Source organism: Periplaneta americana, chromosome 2, assembly GCF_040183065.1.
Source record: "Periplaneta americana isolate PAMFEO1 chromosome 2, P.americana_PAMFEO1_priV1, whole genome shotgun sequence".
Taxonomy (NCBI): domain Eukaryota; kingdom Metazoa; phylum Arthropoda; class Insecta; order Blattodea; family Blattidae; genus Periplaneta; species Periplaneta americana.
In genome coordinates, this window is record NC_091118.1 from 99,047,780 (window position 1) to 99,063,503 (window position 15,724).

The 15,724-nt window shown below is 35.6% G+C and overlaps 1 protein-coding gene across 2 annotated transcripts in view; it reads left to right on the plus strand.

Annotated features, from left to right (window-relative positions):
• LOC138694454 (inverted formin-2-like) overlaps positions 1-15,724 on the plus strand; it is a 225,762-nt gene that overhangs the window by 96,896 nt on the left and 113,142 nt on the right. For both annotated transcript variants that reach the window (XM_069818180.1, XM_069818179.1), the window contains exon 2: positions 8,589-8,811. In XM_069818180.1, coding sequence (XP_069674281.1) covers positions 8,600-8,811 — 212 coding nt within the window. In that variant the 5' untranslated portion in view covers positions 8,589-8,599. The remainder of the gene's footprint in view (positions 1-8,588; positions 8,812-15,724) is intronic.

Consider the following 15,724-nt stretch of genomic DNA (forward strand, 5'->3'; position numbering starts at 1 on the left):
TATTATTATTATTATTGTTATTATTATTATTATTATTATTATTATTATTATTATTATTAGTGTATAATTGAGCACCCACGTGCAATAATGGGGTAAGTAGTTACGAAATACATTCATACTTACACCATTATTGCACGTGGGTGTTGAATTATGTTCTTTCATGTCCTTCCAGTCAAAATACTAACACCAATACGACCTACCCGTGAGAGTTGCGGAATTTTGGAGTATCAAAATACAATTTTAATATTTTATTGCTATTAGTTTTTAACTGGATTTGAAACGGAATTATAGTGGTTTTATCCGTATTTAGTTTAAGTTCATTGCTAGTGAACCATTTATTTGGTTTATCGTTTGTTTTCGAAATAGCCCTATTTTTTATAAGCTACAGCACATCGTCTTCTTCTATAAGCAGGAAAGAAGGACACAAGAAGTGTCGTGAACACAAAAGCTATGCTCGGAGGAACATAATTTGTCTCATTTCATATTTATTACCCATTGTTTCAACCAGTTCCTTTTTTTTTTTTTTAAGAGAATCTGCAAGAAAAGAAAAATACTGTAGTACATACGATATGTATGCCGGGCTTTGTTACATATTTACGGATGAAAAAAATGCTGCTAATTAACAAAACTATGGATTTAATTTCGTAGAATTGACCTGAAATATGATCTATCAGTTGTCCTTTTCCTTTTGATATTGCAGCAGTTATATGCAGCACACACAACAGGGATTTTTTTTTATTTTTTTTTATTTTTTTTTTTCGTAGCTCTTACTTCCGTATACACAATGTTGTAAGCAGACGAATTTTTACAACGGTAGACGCTTATTTCATTCTGCAGTGTTTCGCGATGGCACCGCAAAGGACAACTTGACCAGTCTATAATCTCTAAGGAGCGGATCCCTATGTAATTAAATATTCTTTTTGTGTGTGATAAAACACAATTAACAAAGTTAAAAATTCCGAACATGAAGTTTCAAGTTTAAAACCCGAATTTTATTTCACATGAAAACACATATTTTCACAAAAAAATTATGTGAATACATATTTTCAGGAAATCTATTATAAACACATAAATCTTGGAGTTTTTTTACTTAAATAATTTTTACGAGAACTTTTAAATATTTTAAAGCTAAATCAACTATATCACTCAGAAGTACGTTATCTTTTTTAAGAATTCTTAGTTGCTTCGTGTTTCTAAGCACTCTGTGGTGTATCCGTGATCCATTTTTGTAATTATATCGCTTCAAGTTCTGAGAACTGCTAAGCAGCATATCAATGTTATTATCGGAGGATAAATTAACAGGACAAGGAGGAGAGATCTTGCAACACATAATTAGGAATGTTTATTGTTGCTGAAAATGATTTCATTCCACGCTTTGTTTGTGAAACACAACAGATAAGAGCTCGGGTATGAACATTATTTAATTTAAACAAATCTCTCGCCTCTCGCTCATGTTCATCAAGTAAGGCAATATACCTTGTTGTGATTCCCTGTTATCGGGCTTCGTCAATTGATATCCTTCAAGATATACTGAAAGATGGTTGTTTAAAAAACGATTTGGCTTTCCTATTAGCAATTTAAGCTTTTTGTGTGGCATCATAAAAAAACTCGAAACATCCAAAAACCTGTTGTCTGAAACAGGGAGGTGCGTGCCGTGGAAATTAAACTAGACTCGCTACCAGGTTCAGAAGTACAAGTACTAAGGGACAAATTCCAGAATGTGTTTGGGGAAAAAACAGTGGATATAAAAAAAATGTGTAAAGTTGCTCAAGTATTGGAGGATGTGCCAGTAGGTGAAATTGACGGTATATGTGTTTGTGACATTCCTCTCTTTAAATATGCACGTCTGACGTCCTGTGATGTGAAAAGATCGTTTTCACAGTATAAGTCGCTGTTCAGAGATAATCGGCATGCATTTGTGATGGAGATGACCTTTGTTGTTCACTGCAATTCTCGGCCAACTACTAGCACTCAAGTGTGGTTGGTGAGTACCTAGTAACATTCTTTTTTCAAGCTAAGTAAGGAATTTTTGTCATATTTAAAAAAAATATATATATTTTTTTTATTTTTAGCAAATATTTTCGTACTTTTTAGCACATAAAAATTAAATAAATTTACATTTTTAGCACATAAAAATCCGCTCCCTAATAATCTCTTTCTAACTCTTGGTTGTTCCATAAAGCAGCTGCTAGTAATGTTCCTAAATTCAGTGTGTGTTTAGTATAATTACGTAGTAGGTTTATATAAGTTAATGACAATATTGAAGAAATTGTTTCTATTATTAAAGAATGAGTTCTTTTTATTTCGCAAATTTAAGACAAAATAGCAGGAACACCTAACAATGCTTCCCTACTTCGTCGCATTATAAATATCGAAATTTTGGTGCGTTTTAAATATTATCAATCCAAATTGCAAAGACCTCAGCATTCCGAGAAATAGCCAAATGAGCTAACGATATGCAACAACGCAACGCATGTTCTTAGCTCTGAGGAGGTGGATTAACTCAACCTACTAGTATGCTATCTTGTGGACGTATTGCGAACTGCAGCAAGTAATATCTAAGATGTGCTGAAGATAGCGTTGGTATAGCAACTTTGCTGCTTTGAAATTTATTCTCACAAGTCGATATGAAGTACGGTACAGTCATACTACTTGTAAAATCTGATGACATCTATATCCATACAATATCGCCTCCCTACGATATCGTGACTGCGTAGGCCAGTACTGCTTCTTCATCTTCGATGCTTTCTATACACTTGGCGAAGATTTCCCTAAACGCCTAAACTGTGATCGCTCTTTGACCCGACTCATTCACGTGGGTCACAAAGTCCGTACGGACTCTGGTGTGTCAGCAAGACGTCTGACCTCTGTATGTGACAAAGAAGAACATCACATGGACATGGGATCAAGAAGAAGTGGCGAAGGCGGAATTCGAGCCCATGTAAAATATGTGAAATGAAACAATAGGATGGATCTTCTGAAAATTTTGACTAACACCTGAATGTTGCTAACGGAAGCAGAGTATTCATGACTTTCTCGTCTAAAGAGATTGATTTAAATAAAATGATGCCAATAAATCTATACTAATAATAATTTTTCTGGTAATTTTCGATTTTCCAAAAATAATTGGTCCTAACATATATAATTAACCACCCTGAAACCGAAAATCGCTTTTTTGACATTTTTGTTTGTATGTCTGTCTGTATGTTTGTTACCTTTTCACGCGATAATGGCTGAACCGATTTATATGAAAATTGGAATATAAATTAAGTTCGTTATAACTTAGATTTTAGGCTATATGGAATTCACAATACTTTATTTAAAAGGGGGATTATAAGGGGGCCTGAATTAAATAAATCGAAATATCTCGCTCATTATTGATTTTTGTGAAAAATGTTACATAACAAAAGTTTCTTTAAAAATGATTTCCGATAAGTTTTATTCTTTACAAAATTTTGATAGGACTGATATTTAATGAGATAAATGAGTTTTAAAATTAAAATAGCGCCATCTAAGACGGTGCAATGAATTAAGAACAAATGACTTCGTCTATAAGGGGCCTTGGACAACAACAATCGAAACAGGGGCCTTGGACATCAACAGTCGAAAGCTATTAAACATAGCCTACAGAGAATGTTTCTGTGTTTGTATGGAGTAATATCAGAAGCTAAATTAACCGATTTGTATAATTAATTATTATTTCACCATTGGAAAGTGTAGTTTCTCTAGATGGACATAATGATATAATGTTATTACAGTAACATCTGAGTAAATCGAGGATAGGTAAGATTAAAATAGCTTCTTATGCACAGAAAATTTGATAGGCTATTTTGTACATTCGTTTTCTGTATTTCTTAAAATAATATTTATGTACACACTCATTTTAATCTCAGAGAATTAACGAACAACGAGAGCGTATTGATTTAGTATGCAGTAATAGTACGTTAGCTTAGCAATCCATTATTTTAAAATTCAAATTTTAACTATGTTCAATTGAATCGTGTTAAAATATATAAAATATATATATGCAATAAATGCAATGCAAACAAAATTGGGTAATGAGCGAAGCAGATTATCTTGCGCTGTTGTAAAAGTTGTTCCCTAGATCAAACGTCCTATTTTAATTATGTAATTACTTTATATTTATTTCTAACAGGTGCAGCGGAGCGCACGGGTACGGCTAGTAATTAATAACTAAGTCTAATAATATGTATATCGCATTTGATGATGTTGTAGGTGGTTAATAATTAATTCTTGTTTTTTTATCGTGAAATTTCTATGTCGAGGTACAAGAGAGGAAAATTGTTAAGTTTAGACATGAAACGTTTACTCTGACTTAACGTGTGGTATCATGAAAACAAGTGTAAGAAGAATTTCTTGCTTTGTTTTTCAAACCATGAATTTGGGTCATCAGATGGCATGAAGGGATAAATTCCACTTGATTGTGTTGGTAACTCCACCGGAAGCAGTTGGAATTATTCTTTATTTTCTGTAGATTCTGTAACCAGTCTTAGTGAATGTTTATTTCTCAGAAAATTAATCTGTGATGCAAACAATGTTAGTATTGTTAATCAGTAGAAAATATATTAGAAAAGTTAATTTTGCTCGAAGTCTATTAGAATTCCAATTAATGAGATATGATGAATTGAAATAATGTTATATATTGTCATTTTGAATTTTTTAATCGGTTATTTTACGACACTTTTTCACCTGCTATGTTATATAGCGTCTGAATGAGATGAAGGTGATAATGCCAACTAAATGAGTCCAAGGTCCAACGCCGAAAGTTACCCAGCATTTGCTTTTAACGGGTTGGGGAAAACCTCGGAGTAACCTCAACCAATTAACTTATCCCGACCAGGATTTGAACCCGGGCTCGCTCGTTTAACTGTCAGGAGTGCTAATCGTTACACCACAGCGGTGGACTCATTTTGAATTGAAGATTATAAAAAGGTAAATAAGAATCTGTTTGAGAATGAAAGAGAACGAGACTCCAAAAAGGATTATGGAATTTAAAACAGAAGGGAAAAGGAGAGTATGAAGACCGAGACTTCGTTGGGTAGATCTCATTATGAATGACGTCAGGAAGCATGATGTTAAAAGCTGGTGGTTGGTAGCCAAAGATAAGGAGATATGAAAGCCGAGGCTCGAACTTGGCTCTAGAGCTACAGATGATGAGATGCAGAATCTGTTTGTTTGTTGAAATGCATGGAGCTAAAAATATGGCAATTGCGTAGGATAAATTGAGAAATTGTTACTCATAGTACCAGATCTATTTTCTGAAGTGGTTGAGCCAGATAGACGTTGAGGTTGTTTAGATGAATTCTTCAAAATTTTCTGCACTTGCTTAGTGTTGGGGCTCGGAATGTCCTGGTGATGAGTGATGCGGCAGTGTAGAGCGTTGTGGATATTGGTGTTGTATTTTCTGTTTTGTATATTGCTGTTGTGAGTATAGTTACAAGGGTTGCTGTGAAATATCTCATTTTTGTTGTTTTATACCGTCGCGTCGCGCCATTTGTTTCACGAGTGTGTTTGTAGATAATGTGAGCAACCTCTGTGGTTAGCAGGATGTTGTTGATGGCATTTCACATATTGTGGTGGAGTTTCTTTAGGGATTTGGGCATTCAGGAAACATGGTAGTCTTCTAGGCATCAAACGCAGCGCGAGTTGACAGCTTGTAGTATGGTCGTAGTTTTGACAGCAGAGACAGCATTGAGAGATATCTTTGGCACGTCTTCGATGTTCTACTTTCACCACAAGTACAAAAGTGTGAGATTAAAATGGTTCTACCATCATTGTTATCTTACAGATCAGCAGCACAAAGTTGACTAGGTTGTTTAGCCTTCTCTAAAAGAAATGTGAACATGGAAGTGTAATTCATTAAGATCTATCAGCATTTCTTGAGTTCAGGAAATATTTCGTATTACAGTGATTTTTAACAACATGATTTCTAAAAGTAAAGTATTGTTGACGTAGTGAATCGAAGAATTTGGTATGAAATTCTGATTCAACAAGATTTTGGAATGTTTGATAAACAGTTGGTAGATGTCAATATGTCGTAAACAAGTTGGTAGTACTTTTAATTTAGGAGATAATACTCTTAGATGCATGCGAAGACTTTTCTATGAAAGCATGTCATGTTAGAATTTGAAACCTATTTTGCCTAGGAATATTGGTAGCATAACTCTTATAATGGTGACAGTACATATTCTCTTTATTACTATTTTCAATAGGAGAGGAGTCTCTAGCCGTAAAAAAAGAAGTTCGCCAGGCGTCTTTAACAGAAAAAAAAACACAATTTCATAAAAAAAATATTGGAACAGACACAGCAATTGTTGAGCTATTTTTCAACATATTGCCCACCGGAATTGAGACATTTGTCGTATCATGGGATCGACAGAGACGTCTGTCAAATGCTGGTTCCGATCCCAGGCGGCTGACTTCTACGACATAAAGATACAAACATTGATCCCATGGTATGACAAATGTCTCGGTTCCAGTGGGGGATATGTTGACAAATAGCGCAACAATTGCTGTATATGTTTCAATAAATCTTTCCATGCAATTGTGTTTTTTTCTGTAATCGGCCCCAGGGAAAATCACTTTCTGGACTGCCTCGTAATTGCGGCCGAGTGGTCAGAATTTGTATAAGCACTTCTTTTGACATTATTAACATGGTGGAAGAAAAAAATTAAAACTTTTTATCTGACCTCATCAGAATGTTTGCTTGGAGATCAGAATAATATTGCAGGCAGCTTAATCTCTCAAAAATACTTTAATGGTCGCACTCCCGACTCTGAAATAGAGTAGCCCTCCGCATTATGTGAACCTTGAGTTATAAGGATTAAATAAATTAAATATTTCATTGAAATAAATAATAATGGACGACTTTCACCCCCATAGAACATACTTGCAGATGATAATACGTAAGTTAGCCTGACTTAATCGATACAACCCCACTGAACTTGTCTAAATAACTGAAAAATTGTATCAGATTCCAACCCATATACCTACCACAATAGAGACCAATAGACATTTTCACTTCTTAACATTGCAACTGGTCCTGAAAAAGCGTTTCAGGCACATTGACTTTGTGTTCGAATTGAAAAAAGGTAGAGGGGGAGAATTTTCTCGTTGACATAGTATTTTTTATTTCTGTTTTAATATTATTATTATTATTATTATTATTATTATTATTATTATTATTATTAACGTCATTTTAATTACTTTGGTACCTGATGTGATATTTCGAATTTCTGGTATCATGACAACTCTTTCTGTCCTACCTTATGATTTAATTATGTAGGCCTACTAGATAATTCACAAATCAAATTACAAAATCGTATTTTGGGAACAATAGCAACAAACGTTTATGAAAACAACAAACGTGTAGTACTTCTGGCACAGTATAAATTGTTTTATTATACTATTTATATATAAAATATAACTTTATTTGTTTTGTAATCCAGGTGATATTTACAAACGACGTTCAGAATAAGATCGATATTCAGGCCGGTGTGGTATGAATAATATTAAAACTTATATTCAAAGAGGGAAATTTTCTTTCCCCGATTGGGAATAAGCATAGAAATTCAGAAGTCGGGGAAAAAATACAGAAGGGGGAAATTCCCCAAATTCCCCCTACCCTTCAATTCGAACTCTGGTTACATTTAACTAGATATAACCACAAAACTGAAAGCGTTTCCATGCGGGAATTACAGCGCGATTTTGAAAATTTGTATGAACGATATCAGCATATAGAATTGGTAAATAGTAATTATGTTGGAAGTTATAACCAGGCAGCGCATTTTCGTTCTCAAACGTGAGTATCGACTAGTTTCTTCTGGTAGCTACATCTATTATGTCACGTGGGTGCGTAAACAAGGTCGAATTGCAAGTAGGTACGCTTGGGGTCATTAAATAATAATGTTGTAATGTAATATAAATGTGCCCCTGTAACGTCATATGACGTAGAAAGAACATTCTCTTATTGTTAGTTTAATCAAATTTTATGTGATGTTCGTAAAAGATTTGCATTTCGTAACCTCAGAATATATGTTTTCGTTCACTGCAACGGGACAGGTTTTGATAAAAGAATTATTTGCATATATTGTGTAAAATATAAATATTGATAATTTATATATTGATTTTTGTTATTATTATTTTGTCCCTGTAACGCCATGTGACGCAGGAAGAACACTTTCTTAGCTTAGGTTATGAAATGCAAATCTTTTACGAACATCACATAAAATTTGTTTAAACTAAGAGGATGTTGTTTCTACGTCATATGACGTTACAGAGGCATATTTATAATACATAACATCCTTATTATTTAATGACTCCATGCGTACCTGCTTGCAATTCGATCTTGCTTACGCATCCACGTGACGTAATAGATGTAGCTACCAGAAGAAACTACTCGATCCACTGTACGTATTGGAACGAAAATACGCTGCCTGGTTATAACAAACACTTTTAAATACATTAGTTAGTTTTTAGTAATAAATATAATTGAATTATTTGAGGACTGTGTAGTAAGAATGGCATTACTTGAACTACGATAACTTAAACATCCTTGATGTTTGCAGACGACGACGCGATGGGCTCGCACGAACTCTGGGTGCGCGCCGTAACCAAGGCGAAGCCTGAACCAAATCCTCTGGTGAGGACGAACAGCCAACAGCTCCTCAAGGACCTGCAGGAAGGCCAGGACCTCAGTCGTTGGGAGCCGGATCTGTGTGTTCAGATGTTGCGTCTGCCCTCCATGCACAACTATACAGCTATCGGCAAGCTGCTGGAGAAGGCCAGCAAGTGAGTAGCACACATAAATATACAGTTGCATAATGACCTGCGTTCAGCCGTAGCACAGTCAGTCAGCGCAAGGTTCTCCTTCAGAGGGAATCATAGTTAGATTCCAAAAGTGGAAAGGGAAAACTAAGGTATAAACATAATATGTATATAAGAAATATTAATTAAAGAGAAAGAGTTTTTGTTAAGAAATAACTAGAATTATTTTACGTAATATGGAGTATGTGTATGTGTGTGTGTGTGTGTCTGTGTCTGTGTCTGTGTCTGTGTGTGTCTAATGCCTACCCACTTCACGTAATTCGGGTTTCGCATACTGCGGATAGAACTATTGCACATCACTTCGGCGTACCACGTTGTGCATGATGTGTATGTGTGAAGAGTTATGTCATGTACTAGGGTGAGTGTGGTGTAGGGAATGAGTGAAGATGATGATGGGAGGAAGGGAGAAGAGGAAATCCGGTGCCGGCACGTAGCCTACTCCTGTCGAATAATACCAAGGGCACAAGAAAATTTCTAATCCTGTCGGGAATCGAATCCGGGCTAGCTAGTCTGGAGGCAGACTCGCTATCACAGAGCTAACTCGGCGGACTATACTGTATAGTGACAGCTATTAATAGTAAAATGCAGTTAACGGTGGTCTTCTGGGAAACAGAAATGTAACAGGACCACCATTAACGAATGATGCACAAATTGTACATAATTTTGATGAAATAAATATAGGTACATACATATACATAGTTCGATTCCAGAAAACCCTGTGAAATTTGTGGCGGGGCAAAACAGCTATCAGGCAGACGCTATCATAGCACTTCAGATTTCTTTGCTATTGCCATGTTATCGCCGTATTATCATCTTTAAATTGCGCCTTTATTTGTAAAGTTATGTTAAATAACTTAAAGAACTGCAAATGTCCTTTGTCCTCTAGACACGATTCTAAAAGTTAGAAAGTTATCCCTATTAAAGGCCTTGGAGGTCTACAGAGTAAGGGGAAATTAAGGCTCCCACATTTACAAACAATCGGTATTGATTCAGTACGGATGCCAATCCTACGTGCTCGCCGCCTTTACCCCTAAGGAAATACCCCTGGTACTCATTTCTTAAAAAGTTGAACGAATTCCAGGGCCATATCCTGAAAATTATCACTTTTAATGCTATTTAAATTTTAAGCATAACAATAGCGGAAGAATTTGGTTACGACTGCTCCATTACGAGAGATTCTAGATTTAATAGTATGTCCCCATGCATCTCAAATGATAATAATGGAGCTGCACTTCTGATCTAAGTACAAACAATACAGCCCCCCTCGACAGCCACCTAACTTCTGTGTGAAATGGAAGTGAATCATACTCAGCACTAATTTCACTGCTCTGAATCGTATATAATCATGAGTTCGTTGCTCTGGATTAATGAAGTTAACAATTCTCACCGCTTCATTAAAAACTGTCTTCAAAACTCGCGGTGAATGCTACAATGTACGAATTTAGACGATTATGCAGATTTTCAAATCTCAGATTTAAAAATAAGTTGTAGTTAAAATGTAATTCTCCATTGTTCTGAATTTCTTTAGTACTAAGCTGTGTGCTTTACTGGATATTATTGAATTGCATTAACGAGGTCTGGTGAAATTTACCAAAAATTAGAAATATTAAAACACATTAATGAAATCATTTTATATTCAACCACTTATTATTGAAATCCATTTTACTTACTTTTTCGTTCTTTTAAATTTGAAAACAGCTATATATTTTTTACATTTTATGATAATTCATATTTTTATTTCATACTTCGTTTAAGTATACAACAGTGGCTCAAGTACTACCAGTGGTACGCGTACCATAGATTGACAACCGCTGCTTTAACAGATGCACCAATAAAGCTGTGAAATTCTTACCATTTTATCTGGGAAGACTTTAAATACATTGAACATAGAATCATAGATGAGAAAAAAATTAACGTTCTTGAAAATCCTACGTCTAGTAAAATGAAAAAGAAGTCTGACAGTAATCATTACTTAAGTCACCTCCAAAAACGAAATCACCACCGTTAGAAATTATACATAACACGAATTGCTGTTTCGAAAGATTCTTATTAATAATATTATTTTCCGATGGCAGAGCCCTACTGTAAACTTTTCGCTACTCGAACGTACGAGCGTGACTCATAGATGTCGCTAGTGCCACGAAGCATAGGCAACTTAGTTCGTCAGAGAGACTCCAGAGTGTACCACAGGCGGTGAGTTTGCATTGTACACAAAATTAATAGTGATTGAGAATTGTTAGACTTGTTTCGATGTCACAGGGGAACTGGAATACCCGGAGAAAATCCTTCTATTGCCTAGATCACAGACTTGCAGAACACAACTTATTAATTTAGGGTGGTATTCTTAGACATTTCGCAGCACGCGTACTAAGCTAGCCCCGGCTATCCACTGGTTACTAGTACAGAATTCAAATCATATCCTATCGCTAACACTGGTTTATGAATACGAAAAACGCTGATAATCCACCGAAAGCCCGCGCTAAAAATGTCTATGAATACGGCCCTTAGTGTTGAGTAGGATTTTAATCTGGCTTATAAGCTCATTATGCTATGACTAAGCCACCGTGGCGGTATTAGTGAATAATTATAGAGAACTATATTTTTCGTGCTACTGAACTAATTTCAGTTATATGCTATATGAAAATTAGTCGACAAATTTCTGCATAAAATACATACTGCAGGTGGTTTGACCGGAATGGAAGAAGACGCACATTCAGTAGTTAAATTTAATCTGGGTACGCTTTTCACCGAAGATGGCCTCTTTCCTGACCTGTTTTAATTCTGCAGAGCTGCTTAAGCAGCAGTCCTACGCCGGTCGTGTTGATCACATGACCGAGAAATTCTGCTACTTTGTACATTCTATGTTTTATTCGTTATCCTCACACACAGGTGAAGGCAGAACAGATTGAAGAGATCAATTCTTAAAGAAAATTATGATGATTATGATGGTGATGGTGGCATGTACTGTTCCCCACAGAAAGAATGGGCCGATTCTTAATGATCTATACAGTGGTCGTCAGCACTCGCTGAAATGTGCAAAGGTTAAGCGGAGCCGTCCCGTGTGCCCCGTCGTGCAGCAGGAAGAGGTAGAGAGCATACCCGCTAGCAGCTACGAGTGCATCATGGTGCGAGTAAGAGACACTAGCCCCAGGGTGCTCTGTGCTAACGACCGCTGGTCTATGGCTTATATCTATAGCGCTATTCACACGATAACATGCTGTGAGACCGAAAGGATAGATAAATGCTTGTTTTTCCATCTCGTCTCGGTGCTTCATATGGTTAGTATTTAAATGTATTATTGTTATTTATAGCCAATTTCTTAATGCTTATTATTAAAACATTTTAAATTTTGTTGTTATTGTTAAAAAGAAAAATCACCCCATTTACAATGACAGCGTATGTCAGCTGATCCGGAGTTGCGCTCGATTCCCTCTTGGGCTGATTACATGCTTCGGTTTTACCGAGGTTTTCCCCAACCTTAAAGCGAATGTCACGTAATCTCGGCCTCATCTCGTCAAATACCATCTCGCTATCACCAATTCCATCGACGCTAAACAACCCAGTAGTTGATACAGCATCATTAAATAACCAAGTAAAAGGAAAAGATATGAATATAATTTATTATTATTTATTAAAATAAAGCCATAAATGGGAAATCTTCTACATTCAATTTACGCCTGGGAAGGGAATAAAAATAAAAGTAAAATAAATAATGTTTGCTCAGTTAATTTCTTTTGTCATAAACAATATAAAAATTAAATTGTTTCTTCCATAGCTAACTACGGTATCTAGCTAGCACTTTGCTACCTGTACTATTTGAAGCTCAGAGAAGAAAATTAGATTCACATTTAATAAGAATAAATTGATTTAATATTTGTCTATTATTTACGGGGACAGGCGATTGCGGCCCGTGGTCAGTTTTATACTTCAGTTGCGTCGCTATATTTTTTGGGTCATACGTCAGTTGCGTCCATTCTATAGACTTAGGACTGGCTGTAACATCATCAATTTAAACGTTACAGGTAGGTTAAAAATGTTGTTTGTGGCATTTTCACCACACAAGTTGATAGTGTCATTTTTCTCCATAAAATGTATTAAAATTCATGAGTTGCGTTGTCACCATAAAACTACAATAGTATTGGTTGAAATCTAAATTACCGATTCCGCATGAAATCCAATTTTGTTATATGACCTGGCTGCAAATCAATCATGTTTTTACGAATAAAAGCTTCTTTCTCCCTCTCTGCCTGTTTAAATGGTAGAACTCTATCATTACGAAGTTGTAAGTATGTTTCGCTTTGTATTTCTTTCAAAACTCCTATAAAATGGTAAATGTTTGGGTGAGCGGTATAAAATAGACTATTAAGTTTTGAAGGAAATGACTCGCAGCCATTAGTCGTTCTCATTGTTGTTGCTGTAAATTCTGTCCATACTGTTGGAGAAAAAGTGGAATTCGGAGCAGTATACGTTTCAAAGAGTAATTCATAAACTGTTCAATACGGAAGTCTTATGATTGAGAGGACGTTATTGTCTGTGAATGCCTCTTCGATGGCGGTATTGTCCAAAATGGGCAAACCAAAAAACAATCTTAAATACTGTCCAACTTCGGAATTGAGCGGTATTCTTTCACAAGTCCGAGATTCTGTGTCTTACGCCACCAACACTGTCTGAGATGAAAACGGAATGTTTTATTCCAACAAACAATGCTTGAAATCAAGATATACTTTCCGTTACTCAGTCGCTATGGCAACTGGTGGTTTTCGTCACAAGCATTCCGTAAAATAAGGGGAATTTCAGCTGAAAAAGTTAAGGGAAACCCTATGTACGATTTTGTTTTTGCGGTTTGGAACCTACATGTTTTGAATACTTGAATGTTGAAACGTTTTGCGTTTTCGTGCAAAGTGAAAATTTAGGTGGTAAGTTCTTTTCTTGAATATACATTGTTATTCTTCTTAAGTTTTTCCAATTTAACCTTTACATTGTACATGACGTCGCAGAACGCATTCTATACAGTGCTTGGTTTTGTCTTTTATTGTCTCAGAAAGCGTCCTTGGACTATATTAACTTTTAATAAGTTAACATAACATCCCCAGTCCACACCTGTAACGGTCAGCGCGTTTGGCCGCGAAACCAGGTGGCCCGGGTTCGAATCCCGGTCGGGGCAAGTTACCTGGTTGAGGTTTTTTTCCGGGGTTTTCTCTCAACCCAATACGAGCAAATGCTGGGTAACTTTCGGTACTGGAACCCGGACTCATTTCACCGGCATTATCACCATTTCATTCACACGCTAAATAACCTAGATGTTGATACAGCGTCGTAAAATAACCCAAATAAAATAAAAAAAAATAAAAAAACATAACGTCCTAAACCGGCAGGCAGTTGTGGACGCAACTGAAATATATATTTTAAAATCCCCGGACGCAACTGATGTATTAATTTTTCGTCAACATATTTACGGGGACGCAACTGACACCTCCCCGAGCCCCATTATTTACAACACATTATCATTTTTTTATTGCAGTTTTCAAGTGAGTTTTGAAACGAGTTCCAACAAACCAAATACAGTGAATTTAAATAACTCAATTACGCATTATCTTGTGTATCTGTGCTCTGGGCTTCGATTATATGCAGTGTCTTGTATCTGGGATTTTATAATACTTCAACGGATCAATCTTTTATTGTTTGGTTAACTGTACGTAATATTGTAAAACTCCCGTTGCTTATCGTAAACTAAAACCATATTATGCTCTCATTGTGTACGTTGAGATTACTTTGCTAGCTGAAACTGTTTCAGAAGATAACGCAAGTAACTCAGAAGCTATCGCTCACTCTAGAAATATGTAAGCCGGTTAGTAATTATTGAGAAGAAAAACATTTATTAAATAGGCCTATTCAGGGGACTTAAATATAATTTCGCGCTCTCAGGAGTGAAAAAGAGAGAAGGCGATAGTGTAAGACTGTAAATAAATGTCTCTGAAAGGTAATAGGATAAACCATTATAGTTACGAAAGTAAATTTGAATTATGCAACTGTATGATGACAATTAATTTGCCATTAATTTTGGCTACATAAGATTTATCCTCAGAACGATGAATAGGCCTACAATTATCGAACTACACGACCCTGAGGGTGTAATCTGTAAGCAGTTATAAAATGTTGGAACAATTAAATCTCAACACACGAACTAGAAATCCAAAATATATATAATACTGTATAGCACGTATGGGCGAACACAGAAATGCATATAGAGTGTTACTTGGAAGCCGGAGGGAAAAATACCTTTGGAGAGACCGAGACGTAGATGGGAGGATAATATAAATATGGATTTGAAGGAGGTGGGTTATGATTGTAGAGACGATTAATCTTGCTCAGGATAGGAACCGATGGCGGGATTACGTGAGGGCGGCAATGACTCTCCGGTTTCTTAAAAGCCATTTGTAAGTAAGTAGGACATTCATCATTAGGAATTTTGCTTCAAAAATTGAGAAAAGATTTAATAGAAAATATTATTTACTGTCACTACGATGCACAATTAAGCTGGTAATCACAAAATTATGCTAGAGACAACTGCCAGAATTAACACTTTTATGCCATTCTTAATTTGTTTGAAAATGCCGAACTTGATATTAAATTTCGGTTTAGAAAGTCGTATAATATTTTAAGCAATCGCTTGTGAGTTAAAAAGTTTCATATTAAAATAATATCATTGTATTTAAAATATACAAATCTGAAGCAAAATGACTTGGAACTTCTTTTATTCGACACTTTGTTATGAAAAGAGGAAGTAACGGAATAAAATAATTAGGCCTATATCGAATTTCGAATATATCACCAATCTGTGACTTTGCGCTTATGTTTTCAAATAGGCCTATACATA